Below are 19,015 nucleotides of genomic sequence, written 5' to 3'. Positions count from 1 at the left end.
AAAATATTTTTTTGTTTCTCCTTCGCACTTCTTCGACACGATGTCCGACACGATTCCACACGTCTGTCCTCCACACGTGTTGTGAAAGGCGTTTTGTGATTTTTATGTAGCACATTCAGGATCTCCAGTATCTACAATGAAGCCTTTAGTCCCATCAACATGCGAAACAAATTCAGTGGTTGATGCTGTTAGCAAGGGAACGGTAAGCTGATAGCGATTATGGATAATATTCGTCCAGACGGTTTTGTGTGGCAGTGTTTAGGCTGCGTAGACCATAGGTAAATAAAAAGTGAACATTTCATCAACTTGCATGTTATTACATGAGCTGAAGCTTTAGCCAGTTCCGTCAATTTCCAAGGAGTTTGGTTAACAAGACGTAAGCTTGCCAAGACAGATTTGCCTGATTCCGGTATTTGATGCTTTTTTCAATTTATTTTTTATTGTTTATTTAATTTACTAATGGGTGAGAGAAATATAACCCCATTTACTTTATTAGCTCTTGCTAGGATATGACAGCAACATTTGGATGGTTGGTTTCAGGCTTTTGTATTCTCATTGATATACACACTCACATTTCATGCTTTTCTTGTTGAAACTTGAAGCTGTTTTACAGAGGCTGGATGGAAGAGAGCTACTGGATCACAGAGAGGCAACTATCCAGTTTGGCAGAGAATATGGAACCTGCCAAATCAGGCTTGGCAACACAAGGTAGTTTTTCAGTTGACAAAGATTAAATATGGTGAATGTTTCAATTCAATTTGGCTCATTTCATTTCAGTTTGGTCACCATTTTCAGTATTTTGCAAATATAATCCAAACTATACCTAATTTAAAACATTTCTGTCAAGCATTTCATAGCTACAGCTGTCTTTTGTTGTCACAATCCTACATATTCTTTGTCATTGGGGTAACACAGTTCCAAACACAGTGCTAAGGAGGCAACAGTGCTGCTTTTCACGCCTCACCAGTTAGAATAACTCTGCTACTTGTGTACTGTGTTCAAGTTTGATCAACACACCTCTGCTCCTCTGTGACTAACTATAGGTCCTCCTCCCCTGACCCCCTACCCCCTCCCCTCAGAGCGCTGGCCACCGTGCGCGCCGAGCTGGGCACCCCGCGGCCGTCCCGGCCCAACGAGGGCACCCTGCAGGTGGCTGTGGACGTCACACCCACGGCGGCACCCGGAGCGGACCGATCCAATGACCTGACCGTCGGCCTGGAGCGGCTGCTCGAGCGGTGTCTACGCGAGTCGCGCTGCGTCGACCAGGAGTCGCTCTGCGTCGTCGCCGACGAAAAGGTGCGGATAGAACAAGGAGGGAACGATGGGTAGACAGCGTAAATCGCGGGGCCGTGACGTTGTTCGTCATGTGTTCTACAGTTACTGTGCTGTTTTCAAATTGTTTGTATGTTGTGGATGGCAGTCGATCATCCATTTGCGCTTTGACCGTAGACCGCATTTGCGCACTGTATTCACGTGTGTCCCACGCACGTTCTCCCGTGACAACCCCCCGTCTCGCCGCCCCTTTTCCCGGTTGCCAGGTGTGGCAGCTGCGGCTGCACGTGGAGCTGCTGGACCTGGGCGGTAACGCGTGCGACGCGGCGGCGCTGGCCGCGCTGGCGGCGCTCTGTCACTTCCGTCGTCCGCACGTGTCGGTGACGGGCGGCGAGGTGCGCCTCTGTCCGGCCGACGAGGCCGAGCCCGTGCCGCTGGCCGTGCTCCACAAGCCGGTGCTGGTCACATTCGCCTTCTTCGGAGACGGGTAAGACGACGGCGTGGATAGGAATAGGAAGGACAATATGGAGGGAAAGGAAGGATGGTGGGTAAAAGTGGGATGTGCTTTAGGCAGGACTCTAAGAAAAATTGCCTGGTAGAAAGACCAGCATTTAGGGAAGTTGCTGATTTTACAGAGATGATCGAATTGTACGACTTTGTCTCAGTTTCTCCCAGCAGAACGTAACACTGATTTTGTTTTCTCGGCGATTTCAGTCAGCATTTCGTGGCGGATCCGACGGAGATCGAGGAGCGGGCCTCCGAGGGGCTGCTAACGGTCGGTATGAACTCGTACCGGGAGATCTGCACGCTGCACCTCACCGGAAAACTGCTGCTCAGCAAACAACAGGTGAGGCCACGGGCATAGCAGGCTAGACTGGTGCTCAGCGAAGAACAGGTGAGAAATTGGACTTAGGAGGCTCCCTCTCCTTGAGAAACAACTGTGTGCTCCTCACTGTAACAGTTGACTCGCCTCGCTCCCGAGAGGTGAGGCAACCCAGTTTACTACGCACTGTTGGGTAGTGTGAACTCGTGGCCTCAGCAGTTTATAGAGGAGCGTGACTCCAAGACGGCCTTTTCGCCGTGTAAATGAATTCTCGTGTGGGCTCTGTACGCTGCACCCCTCACATCCCTCCTCCCCACAGGTACTGGAGTGCACCGAGCTGGCGGCGGCGCGCGCCCGCTCACTGACCTCCCAGCTGCGGCGCGCGCTGACCGCTGACGAGGCGGAGCGGACCGCGCTACACCCGTTCCCGGGTCTGGCGCGAGTGGAGCTCGAGCGTATTGCCACGGCGGCGGCCAGCGTGCGGCTGAGCGGCGCCGTGCGCGGCCCGGCGCTCACCGCCCAACAGATCAGCGAGATGGAGAAGGAGGTGAGAGGAGGGACAGGGAACAGTGGACAGGGAACGGGGATGTGCTGGAGACAGGACGGTTACGGTGAGTCCCCACTGACCTATGGACTCACCGTAACAAGTCAGTGGGGACGGGTAGGGGTAGGTAGCAGGGGTAGATATGAGATGTAACGGATTGATATTGGATGGAACGGACTGGGATTGGATGGAAAGGCGCAGGCGGAGTTGGAGTTGGAGTTGGAGTGATGCGCTGGTGACGAGAGACGAGGTCGGGGCAGAACAGGCTGTGGAGAAGGATTGAGGAACTCGCAAGGCTTTGGGCCGATGACTGGTACAGTAACTGACATTCACTCCCCTACCTCCCCTACCTCCCTCTCTCTCTCTCTTTTTTTTTTTGCTGTCTGCTCAGGTGGACGAGAAGTTATCTGTGTTCCGGCACAAGGACATGGCGGCAGCGGCGGAGATCGGACAGGGAGGTGCCAGCCAGTGGGGACCGCCGTCAGATGACGAGGGCGATCAGGACGAGATGTGGCCGCGGACTGCAGAGACACCGGCCAAGACCGCGCCGGCAGGTCAGTAGAGGAGGCGAAATGTCGAGGAGAGCTGGTCACCGTGATAAATCAGTGGAGACAGGCAGGGCAGGGGTAGGTGGAGGGGTGGTTGGTAATCTCAACAGGTCAGGGGGACAGGCAGGGGTATGTGGTGGGTTGGGGAGGCGACGTGACAAGTCCGTGGAGCGGGCAGGGTATAGGGATGGGTGGTGAGATGGTAGGCCAACGTTACGAAGCATATTATGAGGCAGGCAGTGGTAAGGCGTAGAAGAGCAGGCTGGTTCGGACACAATCGGGAGATATGTAAGTCACCGACATTGCCGCTGGCTACCCGACCACATAGTCACATTGATATAAGCTGATAGTTCACAGCATCAGCTAAAAGCTGACCGAGCTGTGCGATTTCGCATAACGTTATTATCGGGGATGCGGAGCCGTGGAAATTTCAGACGGCTCCGGCTCCGGCTCCGGCTCCGGAGAAAAAATCGGCTCCGGCTCCGGCTCCGGCTCCAGGTGAAATGTCATGGCGGCTCCGGCTCCGGCTCCGGCTCCGAGTAAAATGATCCGGCTCCGGCGGCTCCGGCTCCGGCGGCTCCGGCTCCGGCGGCTCCGGCTCCGGCGGCTCCGGCTCCGGCTTCTACTCAGTACATCCCCTATGCGATCAATTAAATACGGGTGGAAGAAAAAAGGCGATGGGATTGGTACACGTTGCTTCTGTACCTATTTGTATAACAAGGCTATTTTGAATAACAGATTGTTTTACGCCTTGTACTGTCAAACCGAACTAGGTAAATAATTGTTTCCTCTTAACCCTCGCCCGCACATGGGGGGGGGGGGGGGGGGTTGCCACCCCCCAGGTAGTTTTTCTGCTCTGCACTCAACATTGTTAGAGCTAGGAGCCTGATTTTTGGTATAGCTGCTTCTCTATCCTTTTTTGATGTGCACTGAAAATTTCAAATATCTGTGGTTGTTGGTTTCGGAGATACGACCTTGTTATTCAGGTCATGCCATGACCCAAATGGCCCATTCTCAACATCTTGCGTTGGCTATGGGCCTTGTGAGCTTTTGACACCTTGATTTCGGCATTTTTTGCCAGTCTTACCTCCCACCTATCATGGAACATGTTGTTCGACGATTTACAGATGTCAAGGTCAGGGTCAAGGTCAACCTAGGTCATCAAAATAATTGCGTTTCAGGCAAGCTGAATTTACTTTTCGTGAAGTTTTTTGACTGCATTTTTGGTAAAAGCTTCTCAGATCATGATTTCATGTAATATGGACACATAAACACTCGGTGCACAGTGCACACATCAGTATACACACAGACACACACAGACATACAAACACATATAATTGACCTTTACCTAACTTGACCTGAAATGACCTCAGCAGCAAAATTATGGTCGGGTAGTGTTACAAAGAGGTTCTAGCTGGCTTGGCACCAGAAAACGTCATCGTCATCGGTATATGATAAGCAGCGCACTTGATATCCAACAGTGACCCAAAACAGCAACATTTTTTAGTTTGACCTGACCTGGAAGGTCAATGACTGACCTGAGAAGGTAAAACTGGGTATCATTGGATTCGTCTCTTCCCAAAGAATCTTTTTGGTGTTTACAGCGAAGCTCTATCTCCAACAGGAACGAAATGGCGCGGGGGTGTGTGTGGCAACCACCCCCCCCCCCCCATGTGCGTTCTAGGATGGGAAAATGGCATGTGCGGGCGAGGGTTAAGAAAAGGAGCCGGAGTCGCCCCCTTTTTTGACGGCTCCGGCTCCGGCTCCGGCTCCGGGCTATATTGTTTCACGGCTCCGGCTCCGGCTCCGGGCAAAATATGCCGGCTCCGGCGGCTCCGGCTCCGGCTCCGGCTCCGGCTCCGCATCCCTGGTTATTATTCTTAACAAACTGGTAAAATAAAAATTTACGGTGTTGCGATTGCGCGGACCGTGGTATGCATTTTCAATCTTATGCATCCGAAGTACTCCTATAATGCTCAATAGGCCTCACGCATCGACCAATATGCAAATGTTTTAAACCTCATTTCGCCTACATTCAGACTTGGTAAATCCCGTGAGCCTAGTTGAGCCGTCTATCCCTTCCAATAAGGCCGCTGCCGGAAAGATCAAGGCGAAAGATCTATCAGACTCCCGTAGTGGGTTTTCAGTGGCTGGCCGCATAAGGTTGATAATGCATGGCATGTATCGGCTCTCAGATGTGAAGAGGTGATTTCAATCGAACTTAGCTTGCCGGAACTCTAAGGAGCCATAATGGGCATCGGACATCCGCTAATTCCGATGGAAGTGATACCGCCATGGCGGATAGATCCAGCTACTAAATTCTATGAGATCAAGGTGGATGAGACGTCATGACGTCAGCTAATAGTGGGATTTGTTCAGTACTTATTCCTGTTCGGTCGGCAACATAAGATGTCAGACAGGTTAGTTGTATCCGGCTTTATACACACCTGTGGTACGCCAAGTAAGTGAACATCTGACGTTTCCCCAAGAAGCTATTATAATTGACGTATCTTCAGACCAACAATGACGTTACGGCTTTGATTTAGTTTCCGTCGCAACCCATGGAGCGCATTGTGCCAATATTTCATTATTTCACTACTCTCGTATAGCTTGCTCATATAGGTTATCTTCATTTTCATAAATTGATTTCACAGACCACTCATCCGTGACCTCTCACACCTCACGTTGACCTCTGACCCGTGACCTGTGACCTGTGTGCCGGCAGCTTCGGACTCGGACAGCGAGGGTGAGCAGACCGTGCTACACCCAGAGGACCTGGAGCCCCACGCCGAGCCCGGCACCGGCAAAGGCCTCCGGTGTCCCATGCCGGTCCGGTAGTGGGGTGGGGCCGGGGCGCGGGTGGGGGGTCACTGGGACGGGAAGCGGACGTGTAGGGGAGAGTGGGGCACATTCGTTTTCAGCAGTTTATGGGAACACGAGTGACTGCACGAGCTCAAGGTAAATTATGGAAATATGTCTATCATTGCCGCCCTTCGTTCACCGTAGAAGACAACACTGTACCTGCTGTCATGCTTGATAAAAACGCAAATTTGTAATATTCGTGAGCTTTCCAAACTTTTCTCATATCATCCATTTTCGTGATCCTGACTCGGAAATGTGGTTCAGCTTTTCAAAATTGGGGGTGAAGAAGCTCACTCTATTCACGGAACTGCTGCAAACTTGTTTGTTGAAAAAGTGTCATTTTTTCAAAAAGAAATTTTGAAATATATTACTAATAACGTTGTGGGGCAGGTTCGTGTACGCACTGCCTGGGGGCACATTCGTGCATATTTTTTTTTAGTTTTGCGATTTATGACTTTATCTGTAGTAGGTTTCTCTAATGACGCTCGCCTGACTCAGTCTCGACTGCTTGCGACGTCGTGACGAGCAATTCACGCGAACTTGGCGAGGTCACGGAGGCCGGCAGTTGGCACATTCTTGTTGGCCAGCCCATTCTTTCTACATATGTTGTGCAATGCATTCTTGTCGAAAGGAATCGAGTGAAATGACCCCCTGCCAATTTCCTTTGGTAAATTTCTGGTAATGCCCGGTAATTTCTCGAACTTTGCAGGGTGAACGGAAGTGCCCCACCTCTTGAACGAATGTGCACCATAGGTGGGGCAGTTTCGTGCAAATGTTCAGAGTTATTAAAAGTCATTTTTTCTAATGGAAGCAATAATTTTAGAGGATAACTTTTAAAGAGGAAAACTATTTGCAATAGTTCCTTTCCATACTACAATCAACAATTTTGCCATTGCACTAACCAAAGAATAGATATATGGGTTTATCCATTTTTTGCACGAATGTGCCCCACTCTCCCCTACTCAGCTGATGGTGTGTGTGGTGTAAAGGCCGTCAGCTGGGGGAATATGACGGCCAACAGTGTGTGAGCGTTGAGCGGCAAGGTGACCGCACCGCAGCGTCATATCGAACTAATGCGAGGCTCACCACAACTCTCATGTGTGCCGGTACGTAATTGTTGGCCTTTTTAAAATTGAGAACGTCTTTTGCCGTGATGGTTTCGTGAGGATGGCACGGGCGGGCGGCGAATTGCGAAGCGAGTGAAAAGCCGGTAGGTCATATCTTAAAAAGCCGGTAGGTGTCGCCGAGTCGCATGTGGCCCGTCATTCATTTGTGCTCCTTGTTCGCGAGGAACCGGCCTGTACTATGCACATTTGTGTTCGCCAATACACCGTTTCATTTAGACAGAGCTTACGGTCTACGGGATTTTCTGTCTAGCTGAAGTCTGTTACATAACCTAGTCGCAACCGGTATTTCATCATAAAGCTTTTATGTTCACCAATAAGGAAATTCACCGAGCAATGCTGCTATTTCCCTGGGTTTTATGTTAATGGATGCGTTTGGTTTCTTAAGCATGTCAATATGTGATCGTCTGATGTCACGGTATCGACACGATTACTGAACTGATAGCGAGCCAGAGCAAAGCGAGCGATTCCGCTGCCAGCAAAAACACTGGCTCCCGCCCTCTCTCTCCGCCCCTCTGCCTCTGCACACGTCCCCGTCGCCTCCCTCCCTCTGCCCACGGCCCCCGGCTCCCAGCGGCGGCGCCCCACCCCCTCTGCCGACCGTGACCCCACCGCGATCCGCCGCGCCGTGCGCAGTCGGAATCACCGCGCCGCGCCGCCGCCGGCGGAGGAAGACTCCGGCCGGCCGACGAGCTGCCAAGGCCGCGGCGGCCGCGCGGCGGGAGGTGTGCCGCGCGCCGGCCAACAGCGAGCTCCGTCTAACGGTGCCGCGGCTCGGCTCAGGCACGGTCGGACGGTCACAGCTAGCCCGGCCGGGAACGGACCGCGGCCGTAGTGAGTCCGGCTGGCAATGGTTCGGTAGATGGACCGCTGTAGGTCCGAGTGAGCCCTACTGGGCGGTGTGGGGTGTGACTGCGTTTGTTGTTGGCCCAGCGCCAACGGAAGACCTTAGCCACTTTAGGAGGAAATGAAACCCGAAGAAAGGCAGTATGCTAGCGCGTTATTGACAGTGAGGTTACTTTAAAACCTTTACAGTGTGGTCGTATTTAACTTTTAAAGAGTGAAATATATCAGCAACTACAACCAAGTCAGCGTCCGTGCTCGCAATTTCAGAATCTCTCTACCGCGCCGGCACCATTCCTGCATTCTATCGCGCCCTTCAAACGCAGCTCGATATTCACGTCTCTGTATTGCTGCTGCCGCGCGCGGCGGCGTAATGCGGCGAGTTGGCACAACTGCGGTACAAGATCTGCGCTAGGACGGGCCCATAGAGAACCCGGGGACAGGCCGGACACTGCTGTGGCAGGCCAGAGTCCGGCCGGCATCACGCCCATGGCCGTCCGTTCATAGGACTAAATGGCGTAAAACACAAATATACAATATACACCGGCATCACAATGAGTAGGGTGGTTACAGCTCCGCTCATCGAACAGCGAGTAGAGAGCGGTGGGACCGCGCGGCCCCGTACGGGACGCACGGCTAGTATACACGCAAACGGCTCACCGGATAAAGTCCAACAATCGGCCCATTAAAGCACTGTTGATACCGGCCGTGAGAGGCGAGTCGGTAGCTTGATAACGGGGGGGGGGGGGGGCGCACCCACAGACCAAATCGGGGTCGACACCGCGCCAGGCCAGTTGGGAGAGGAACAATACACCATTAAATGATATAATACTCGCTTCTGAATTCGGGATAAACACATCACATCGCAGTCAACTTCGAACGCGGGCCGTCAGAATCTCACCGTCCGCAGATCCTGTGTGACGTCACATAATATCACGTGCCGCGCGCCACGTGTTTCTCACCAGGTCATGTGTCATCCTCCCGCAGCATCCTCGCGCCGCGCAGTAGAGAGCGCAGTCATGGCACGCCGACCGACCTGGGCCGGCTCCCCGACATCCCGTGCCCACGTCATGATCCACATCACCGTCCAATATCACCGCACGTCAGTCGCGTCACCGACCGGGGCCGTCAGTGACGGTCCGCGGCCGGTCGGCCGGTCAGCAGAGCTCCACAAAGGTGGCCGGGAACAGGCCCGTCTTGCCCGTCTTCTCGTGAGTGCCCTTCATCCAGCCGTCGCTGCGCTTTTTGTGCACGAACACTATGTCGTTGGCACGGAGTTCCAGCTCCACGTCCGAGCTCGGGGGGTAGTCCATCGTACACCGGTACCTGGGGCAGGTCAGGTCGGGTCAGTTAGTGTGGAACCTGACCTCGATATTTGTCCGAGCACGGCTCGTAACTTTCACCGGCTCTTGGGTACCTAGTCAGGTCAAAACATCCCACATGGTGAGCGGTAAGTCGCACCAGACACAATACCAATACAATATAACACAATATGTACACAATATGTAGAGGCGTTCCACAGAACCCCCGACCCGCCATCGCTGCCAATCTACACATCCTGCCGTTCCTCCCAGCAGCGATAAAAATGGCCACCACTACAGCGTGGCTGATCTGAGCGCAAACGGTATTCACTCATGAAATGGCATGAAAATCACGTCACAACATTATGACGATAAGTAAGTAATACGCCGACACCAGTCAAAGAAGATCCGCATTGACGGCTGCAGGACGGCACAATATCCTGTTCCGGTTCGTGTCCGGTAACGCCAGTCTAACTGTGTAAGGACGCCAATATTTCCAATAACTCACCGTTGGCAATACGGGTGGTTTCGTGGATCGTATCATTGGAACATTTATAGTTCGTCCAGGATGACATGTAACACATACGCTAGGATCCTCAATCCTCATTGAAACACAAAGGTATCAATATCCACCAGGGATTCCTGGAATAACACGCCTCGTATAAGGAAAGGAGAGGAAATATTGTCTTCTGACTGGGTTAAATGCAGAGGGTAAACAGGTGAGAAAGAACGCACCCCATGGTAACGCAGGCGTCCTTTAGTGACCGGGTAATGGGTATCCAGAGCGGTGAATGACGCTTTGGACGCTCACCTTTGAATGACGAGCGGTGTGGGTGCCCGCGAGTGCTTCTTGGCGTCTGAATGTGCCCGCTCCGGTCTGAGGGCACACAGAGGTCACAGGTTAGTGCGGGTCAGAGCAGGTCAGACGTAAGACCAGGTCACAGGTCAGGTCACAGGCCAGGTCACCGGTACCGTAAAACACCCGGCACAGGCTACAAGTCATCAACAACACGGGAACAGGTTGTTATAGGCTTAAAACGGTACCGTCCTGCCACTGCTAGTCAGGGGTCACCATCCTCGCAGGTCAGCACAAAGGTCACGCCAGGTCAAACGCAGGGTCAGGACTGACCAGAGGTGGGGGTCATTGGCCACTAACGGGTGATTGGCAACGGGTGATCGGGTTACACCTCGACACAAGGCAATGAACTCCAAAACACCCTAGCTGTTCAGGCATTTGCCACGCTTGCATCATCTACGTTTGCGCGTCGCTATTCTCTAGCTAGATGATGCAATGTCTACGGCCGGGCCCTCTGGTCTCGACAAGAGCAGAACGTCTCTACTGTCCTTGGGGTCGGGCACGACGGTCCCATTTGCATTGGCTTAAATGCAAATACCGTGGGGTTTATAGGAGTTGTGTCCAGCCATGGGTGACTTAGACCTGACTGGAGTTGAGCGAGCGAATCGAAGGAACGAATGGTAATACCTACCTCGCACACCTGCGTCTTTAATGCTGATACGATTAATACGGCATCTTAAATACATGACGAAAAAACAGAGACAGCTATAAAATAGATTTTATAGCATTACCACTTACCAGCTGGTAATGCTCGCATTGAATAGTTATAATGGTTATAGTGGTTAGGTTGGCCCAGCCGGCATGCTTGCGAACGATTAACAACGAAATTAAGACTTTATTACGCCCTGATCACCCATCCGCAATGGCTCATTCGTGGTTAGAGAGAAAGATCAGCCAAATATACGCAGCTTGGTATTTTGACTATAACTGGCTGAACGGCCAGAAATAGCATTTGGAAAATATGAAAACAGTTGCCCAACCACGGAAACGGCTTGGTCGTTTTCGAGCCACTCCACAGGGTTACATATCTGCCAATGACCCTAGGATCTATGTAATAAAAGATATATCATAAAGATATGAAAGCACGTCGAACACAGCGGGGCATCGAGTCGTTGCCGTGTCAAGCGATAACGGTTTCGGCGGTAGCAGCCGACGCGGGCGGAAAACGTTCGACAAGGATGAGATTCGAACTCACGCGGGGAGACCCCATTGGATTAGCAGTCCAACGCCTTAACCACTCGGCCACCTTGTCCTGAGAGCACAAAGCGTCGCATTATGGTATAGTTTGGTGTTCGTGTTCCGGACTACCCTGACACGGTGGTATCAGCATCACGGTGTTACCTGGTGTTCCGGTTGGCGATGATGGTATTGCCGCCGCCGGCCGGTGAGCCGGAGCCCCACGATCGGACCCGCTGCAGCGGCCGGTGGGAGTTGGCGGACCGGCCGAGCGACGGACCCGACGGACTGCCAACAAATAACGGCAGGTCAGATGGTAACAGGGTAACGAAAGGTCAGACGGTAAGGGGTAACGGACAACGATGAAGTCACACGGTAACTGGTAATGGGTAACGGCGGGTCAGATGGTAACGGGTAATAAGTCAGACATTGACGGGTAACGGGTCACAGGTAACGGCAAGTCAGACGGACTGGTAACGGTTAACACCGGGTCAGACGGGAACGGGTAGCCGATAAGCCAGACGGACTGGTAACGGCAAGTCAGACGGACGGACACATCGCCATACACGGTGGAGAATCCACACGTCCAGCGGACCGTGGGTTGGCCTCAGTACGGCACCGAATACGGCCTGTCACCGTCACAATCCGTACCAAACGTTTGTTTGCAAACACTTAAACGGGCCGGTTACAAACGACTTCGACTCGGCATAACCGACACTAAGCAGTAACCAGCCACCTTTTAGCTCCAGTGTCGGCGTGGCGTTCAAACGCCTGAAACTGATACCCATTAGTTTTAGGAGACCTACTGGAGACCTATAAGGAGAAGTTTAATGAGATCTACGGTAGGCTGGCTGCCAATTCACGGAACAAACTGCTTTGGTAATTGATATCCTCACTTCTCATACAGCGACGTTCTTAAATCACTGCTCCCTCGTCTGATTGTTTCCCCAGTTGACGAGCTCTCCGTCGCTCACTAAGGAGACAAGTCCTCGCCAGGCCCAGGTAAGGCCATTCAGGTCAGTCGAGTAGGTCAGGTCAGTCCCTACTCCCTCTGACCTCAGGTGTATAGACGGCGGTTCGACCCCTCCCCACTGACCTGAGGTGTATGGGCGGCGGGTCGCCCATTCTCCACTGACCTGAGGTGTATGGGCGGCGGGTCGCCCCCTCCCCCTACACTGACCTCAGGTGTATAGGTGGCAGGTCGCCTCTCTCCCCCCCCCCCACCGACCTGAGGTGTATGGGCGGCGGTTCGACCCTTTCCCCCGCTCCCTCCCTACACTGACCTGAGGTGTATAGGCGGCGGATTGACCCCCCCCCCCCCACTGAGCTGAGGTGTATGGGCGGCGGTTTGACCCTTTCCCCCGCCCCCCTCCCTACACTGACCTGAGGTGTATGGGTGGCGGTCTGACCCTTTGCCCCGCTCCCACCTACACTGACCTGAGGTGTATGGGCGGCGGGTCAGCACTGCCCTCGGGTGCCGGCCGAGGGGTGGCCGGGGTCAGCCGCTGCTGGGCCGCCTTGCTCGCCGCCGGATCCCCCTGGCACACCGACACAAGAGGTTACGATATCGGGTGGGTAAGTACGATAATACAGGCCATTGCGTGTGATATTGGAGAATCGAGATTACAGCTCAGTGCTCTGATATCAGACTGATGGCATCAGTACATAAAGAAGCATGAGACTTGAAAGCGGATGACTCGAGAATCAGTTACAGCATGATATTTCACAATATGGTAATATGCCAAGAACAAGTATTTATCAGCAACGTCCAAAGATAAGTTTGGGGCGTAAAGCAAGCCAGTGCGAAAAACGCATATACTTTACACTGCAAAAACACCTCGGGAAGGAATGACGAACACAAGTTTAAGCTCTGAGGTGTCTGACGCGGAGCAAGCAGCCGCCTAGCGCCGTCATAAGGTGCTCACCTGGCCGCTCTGCGCCGAGGACACCGGCGGTGACGGCGGCGGCGGCTCACCCTCCCTGACCGACGGCCGCACATGCGCGCTGCCTGTGACAGGGGACGTGTTCATAGGTCAGCGGGACTGTACGGCGGGGAGCCGTGGCCAGGGCAGGGCGGAGTGGTACCCAGGGGCACAACCCGTCACAAAGGGCGCTAAAGGTGGAGACATTCCAGCAGCTTTTCTGGTGGATAGTAACACAAACTTCTTTATGTGGATGACGCTTGTAACCGGTCCCGCTTATATCCAGTAAAGCGTTACAGAGTGGCAAGCATGAGTAATCCATCATAAGATAAGAACCAAGAATGCTTGTGCAGTTACCAACAACAAGGCATGTTAGTAACGGATACTAAGACACGGGGTGGACGGATAATTTGTCATGCAAATCACAAGAAAAATAAAGGAACAAGAAGAAATCCTGTAACGTATTCTGCAAGATCTTAGCTTACTAGCCAAATTTTAGAAGCGCTTCTTTTGACATTTGGCATAATTCGTCTCTGAGTACTCCGCCAAAGCCGTGTGGTTTTTCCGGACGCATTAATCCCGCCCTGTCTCGGCTAAGTCGGTCCTCTCCGCTCGGTGGAACGCGTCTTACCGGGCGGTTTGGGGCGGTGCGGCCGGGGCGGCGCGGCGGGCGGCGGCTCGGCCCTCTGGGCGGGGGCGGGGGCGGGGGCGGTGGCCGCCCGCAGTCGCGCAGGCCGCGCCGGCAGCGGGGGCGGCAGCGGCGGCGGCAGAGGTGGTACTGTGCCCGGCGGCTTGGCGGCGGAAGACAGACTGGGAGGACGGCACAAGGGTCAGGCACAACGAGGAAACGAACGTGTGAAAACGACAGCAACTGCGCAGGCGAAAACTCCGTATGACAACGGCATTCTCATCTTCAACTGAGACAATTAACTGGCTATGGACATAAAACAGTGCAATATTTCTTCTAAACCTGTAAAATCACGTCGATATAAAACACTGCTACAAAGGTTCTTACACAAGTTATCAGTTAGCGAGCGAAGCTACATAACCACTAATTCTGAATAAACCAGGGTAACCCCGATAAAGGATCGGATGATAAGACGTTACGCTACACACCGGTCCATACCTATTCCTAAATCTACCAGGAGTAGCCGTCATATGCAGCCAGCACGCGCACGCCGCACATGGCGAGTGAGGGGGGGTGCATAGCAGTACTGTCTTCTGTCCAGTCCCGGAGGCCGGGACATCTGGGGCCCGCATCATACATCAGTTCTACACCTACGAACCGTTTCAGAAGCAACTCCCTAACGTAGCGACTATCACTGAAATCCTTTCGAAATCCTTATATTGATTACATAAATCAATTTAATTGACGTCTTATTAGAAAAAACATCCACTCGATTTCATGGTGGATGATCCACGACACGGTTAAGTTGCATCAGCCCGGTACATTTTGTGATATAACAGCGGCCAGCCGGGCGACTGTGCCGTGAGCGTCACTGGTAGGACCGTCCCGCACGCGAGGTCCGATCCTGTCCTAGCCCCTCCACCCCTCCCCACGGGAAACGGTGTATCGGAGTCGCATTCCGGTCGACCAGTCCGCCCAGTGCAGTGGCACGCCCACCAGCCCCGGCGGCGGCGCGGGGCGGTGGGGGCAGGGGCGGTAGTCGCTCACCATCCGTGCGTGCGCAGCATGCTCTGCGCCGGGCTGTTGGGCTCCACCAGGGTGAGAGGAAACACGCCGGTGCGGTGGCCGATCTTGCCCTCGGCCCAGATGGAGTCCACCGGTCGGATCAGCGTCACTATCTCACCCTGTCAGCGGCGGGGGACGCAGGCGGTCAGACTGGGCGACACGGGGTCAGAACGGGTCACAGGTTCAGGGTGGGTCACATAGGGTAAGGCGGGGTCACCGGCACCGATAAAAGAAGGCACTAGGCAGAGGCAGATCACAATCACTGATATGCCACAGCGGGTCAAAATAAAGTCACCGTGGCCTGGGCTACAACGGACTGCTAACGTTTCACTGCTCAGTTGTCAAAAAAGAAAGCTCACGAACAGAGACCGATTCACTTCGCTGTTCGCTCATGGTCAACCAAACAGCCTGGCTACCTCCACTTCAAACGTGAATGTATGATAGTACCTGTAGGCTCTTCAGCCATGCATACGCAACACCCCGATAAGCCTGTCCCAAGGCCGGACCGACCGTTCCCCACGGAACGTCACCATACATCGGGCCGCGTCGGGTAGTGCGGCAGTCACCGTCCGATTCTAGCCCAAGCACTACGGTTGCCCCTTCCCCAGTCTTGTTTCATGACACACCGGACACACCGATGCCCAGTCGTTACCAGGTGTTCGCGCTCGGTTTCCATGGAAACGTGAGAATAATTGTTCATTTGGCTTACGTTTCCATGGAAATTTAGCGTGGCTGCCAGTGCCGGTGTCTGTTGAGGGGTGGCGGGTAGTGTGTTCTACGATGGATTGTATGGTGGGTGATATGAAGGGTGGCGGATGGCTGGTGACGGTATGGTAGGTGACAAATGACGCATGGAAGATCAAGTGTGTTGGGCTTGGGTGTTATATGGCGCGTGATATCAAAGGCGGTGTTTCATGATGGTTGTGTGGTGGATAATCTACGGGGCGGCGGATGGTTACTTTTGCATGATAGTTGATGGATGGTGGGTGGTATGACGGGGGCCAGGATGGCTGGTGTGTGGTAGTTGGTTGACCAGTAATGGCCGAATGCCGATGGCTGTTGGGTGTCGGTATGACGGACGGTATGAGGGGTGGGTATCGCGTGCGATGTCAGGCGAGTCAGTCGATCGTCGTTTCCCGCCGCCCCGATAAGGCGCGCACCTAACGACCGGCCCGGCAGCCGACCTTCCCCGGTCCCTGGAACTGAGCCCACAGTGAGCCGCCTTTCCAGGCGCTCCAGACTTAAAATTGGGGCTCTTGTCGACCGGAATAGTGTTATCGATATTTTTGGAATATGGAACAACTTGCGACTTATACTTGTTCCCTTGTCTTCTTTCCAAAATTGCTGCACATAACGTAGCTGAACACGTTTTACAAGAAACCTGAGCATACAATTTAAAAATACATACAATCTATATAAAAATGATTTTGTGTTAAGTATTTAGCTTAAAGGTAGTGTGCCAGCTTTCTTGGACCGTATGGAGTTAATGGCCCAGATAAGGAGAACCGGATTTTTAGAACTTATCCATACCTTCAAAACTCATGGAAACGTCTTAAATTCTTCAAATTTTGAGTACCCCAGTGCGAAATTCGCCCCGACGGGTTGTCGGTCGTACCCCAACCACACTTCACACCACTATGAACAATAAATGCACACACTGAAATCGCTATTACCGATATGCTCATCCAATCAAGTTTCGATAAACCCGTTCATCATCATCTCCTGCGGTTTCGAACACGCCTGTTAGGTGGCTTCTGATGCTCGTCGAGGTCGGAATTTCCAAATACGCGTGGTGCGTCGGGCCGCGCGCTCTGACTTCGGCCAAGAAAAATGCGTCAGCTGATCATTGTCATTTCTGCCACTTGCGTGTGGTGAAATGGGGTCATAACTTATAAGACGGCTTTTTCATATCAATTATTTTACATAAAATCATATTTCAAACCATAAATAATGTTCGACAGCCAAATAAAAGAAACAATACAATACGGGCTTACAGTTAAAGGCTCGACATTGTGTTGTCTACGATTAGACAGCTGATAACTCATTCCCGTACAGTATATCTAAAAAGTATGTCCCCTGGTTTGGCTCTCCCACAGGAGGCGAATCGGTAACTTGGCTGAATCCCAGTTGCGGCACCCGGCCGCCAGGGTCGCTGCCGCGCGAGCGGCCTTGACCGCTCGCATGTCATTGGCAGTTCGGTCCCTCCCCGTCTATACCGAGGTGGGGAGGGGAGAAGAGGGGAAGAGAGGGGAGGGAGCGGCATCCGCTCGGCACTTGGCGATACCTGGCTGACCCCGCGCTCCCTCGCTGACCTTTGTCCTGCCCTCAGGCGAAGCCCGACTTCCTGGCCTGTAGCGGCCCAGCGGAAAACCGAGCTCCCGGGGCGCGACTCCATTGGCCCAATCTTATAAATGGAATGCTGTCGTATTCACGGCATTAGATAATATTAATAGTGATACCAGCAGTGGATGTGGTAAAATACAGTCCAAAATAAACGAAAGCACTCGATTCGTGCATAATGCGCCCTCCCATTCAAATAAGCCCACCCACTTCGATAGATGGTGTAGTTTCTTAGGGCGTAAAAGATGCAAAACACTACCGATGTTTTTAGCTCGGCCACTGGGACCGACAATATACAATTGACTGAAATGCATGAAAACCATTTTGTATTTAGGTAATAGCCGTTTTCTGCACCCAAACTTTAGCCAGTGACGCCCTGTCCATTCTAAAGCGTTTATAAGATTGGTCCCAGCACCCGATTTTATATGAGGAAGTCGTTTAAAAAGCATCTTATTTCTAACGAATTTATTATTATGGCCACTTTTACAGGACGTCTATAGAGCTTTGGCTTTTACATTTCTTCCTCGTTCAGGAGAAACGTTTTAACCCTCACCGGACCTTCAGGTTTTCTGAATACCGAGGGGACGTTGGGGGTTGGAAGTGAGGAAACAACCCCCTTCGCCGATTCGCCCCTAATTGAGCTAGAGCCTCACGAAAGAAACGATCGTGTGCGTCGTTACGAAATGCAGCGATTGGTCTCCGATTTAAGGACCAGGGTCAGCCGATGACTTCGGAGGTCAGGTCAAGTGGCCCAAGGCACAGGTTCGGTTTTTGGTGAATAACTTCGCTAAAAATGATCGCAGATCCGCGATTTTAGCAGCATCGTGTTTGTCTAGCTCAGGCCGTGTCGAATGGTATACTTTTTCTTCGGGTGAGATCAACTTAACCCTCGCCCGTATAGAGGGGGGGTCGAACGGACCCCCCTCCCTCGGTTTTTCGCGAATAACTCGCGTAAAAAGCGGCCGATCGCGACGAAACTTTCGTTACCCTCGCGTATATCAATTTTACACCCACCCTGAAATTCTAATGACCCTGACCTTAATGACCTTTGACCTGCGACCTACTTTTCGAGACCATGTTTGGCCGGAATCGCGATTCGGCGTATGTCGGCTCGCATTAGCGGCGCGTTTGCAGTCTTTTCGTGGTCTTAAGCGTTCAAACATGGGATATGATGTTGCTTCCATGCATTAGGGTGGGTGTCAAGGTCACCGGAAAGTCAGGTCAGGTGATTGACCTTTGATGACCTCGGTTCACTTTTTCGAGTTTTACATGTTTCTAGGCCAGTTTTAGGAGCTGAATTTGAATTTAGCAGCCATATGAACATTAACGAAGTATACTTCGTTAATATACGAGGGCACCAAAATACGAGGGCACCAAAACTATAGTTTTGGTGCCCTCGTAACATGTTGCGAAGCTGTCAGAGGCGGTTGCCACCTACTACGAATAGGGCAATTCCACGACAAATCACCTAATTTTTTTCCAATTGTTCACCATGACCTCTCCAATTTTGCTCAAATTTGGCATGTAAGTTGACCTATGGGCACTACTTCGTCCCATTAAATTTTTAGTCTCTAGGTCACAGGGGTCATGAGATATGGGTCATGCAAATTTTTAGGTTTTCCGGAACATTGAAATATAAAGTATTTTTTATCTCTGCAACGGTTCACCGGATCAAAAAAAGTTATATATGAAATAAGAAGCGCAAAGGCTG

The 19,015-nt window shown here is 52.4% G+C and overlaps 2 protein-coding genes and 1 non-coding gene across 4 annotated transcripts in view; 1 reads left to right on the top strand and 2 right to left on the bottom strand.

Moving 5' to 3' along the window:
- Positions 1–17: 17 nt before the first annotated feature.
- On the top strand, positions 18–7,402 carry LOC122381309 (exosome complex component rrp45-like). Its single transcript, XM_043365316.1, has 8 exons — positions 18–202; positions 614–708; positions 1,080–1,296; positions 1,539–1,759; positions 1,987–2,119; positions 2,415–2,642; positions 3,031–3,193; positions 5,913–7,402. The coding sequence occupies exons 1-8, from the start codon at positions 137–139 to the stop codon at positions 6,023–6,025; spliced, it is 1,236 nt and encodes a 411-aa protein (XP_043221251.1). The 5' UTR covers positions 18–136; the 3' UTR covers positions 6,026–7,402.
- Positions 7,403–8,345: 943 nt separating this feature from the next.
- The window catches only part of LOC122381310 (E3 ubiquitin-protein ligase SH3RF1-like), a 38,871-nt gene continuing 28,201 nt past the window's right edge, over positions 8,346–19,015 (bottom strand). For both annotated transcript variants that reach the window (XM_043365317.1, XM_043365318.1), the window contains exons 4-10: positions 14,947–15,083; positions 13,903–14,081; positions 13,275–13,357; positions 12,787–12,887; positions 11,515–11,637; positions 10,129–10,194; positions 8,346–9,342 (exon numbers count right to left, since the gene is read on the bottom strand). In XM_043365317.1, the coding sequence (XP_043221252.1) occupies positions 9,174–9,342; positions 10,129–10,194; positions 11,515–11,637; positions 12,787–12,887; positions 13,275–13,357; positions 13,903–14,081; positions 14,947–15,083 (858 nt within the window). In that variant the 3' untranslated portion in view covers positions 8,346–9,173. The remainder of the gene's footprint in view (positions 9,343–10,128; positions 10,195–11,514; positions 11,638–12,786; positions 12,888–13,274; positions 13,358–13,902; positions 14,082–14,946; positions 15,084–19,015) is intronic.
- On the bottom strand, positions 11,344–11,425 carry Trnas-gcu. The gene has a single exon. It is a non-coding gene; the product is annotated as a tRNA-Ser (tRNA).

The sequence above is a fragment of the Amphibalanus amphitrite genome, unplaced genomic scaffold (genome assembly GCF_019059575.1).
Source record: "Amphibalanus amphitrite isolate SeventyFive unplaced genomic scaffold, NRLGWU_Aamphi_draft 000118F_arrow, whole genome shotgun sequence".
Classification (NCBI taxonomy): domain Eukaryota; kingdom Metazoa; phylum Arthropoda; class Thecostraca; order Balanomorpha; family Balanidae; genus Amphibalanus; species Amphibalanus amphitrite.
This window is presented reverse-complemented; position numbering and strand designations above follow the sequence as displayed.

Excerpts from the sequence above, each read along its gene's own strand:
- LOC122381309 (XM_043365316.1), top strand. The coding sequence starts at position 137 with ATGAAGCCTTTAGTCCCATCAACATGCGAAACAAATTCAGTGGTTGAT. Across the intron at positions 2,643-3,030 it reads TCAGCGAGATGGAGAAGGAG|GTGGACGAGAAGTTATCTGT; the intron begins GTGAGAGGAGGG and ends CTGTCTGCTCAG. Across the intron at positions 3,194-5,912 it reads GGCCAAGACCGCGCCGGCAG|CTTCGGACTCGGACAGCGAG; the intron begins GTCAGTAGAGGA and ends GTGTGCCGGCAG.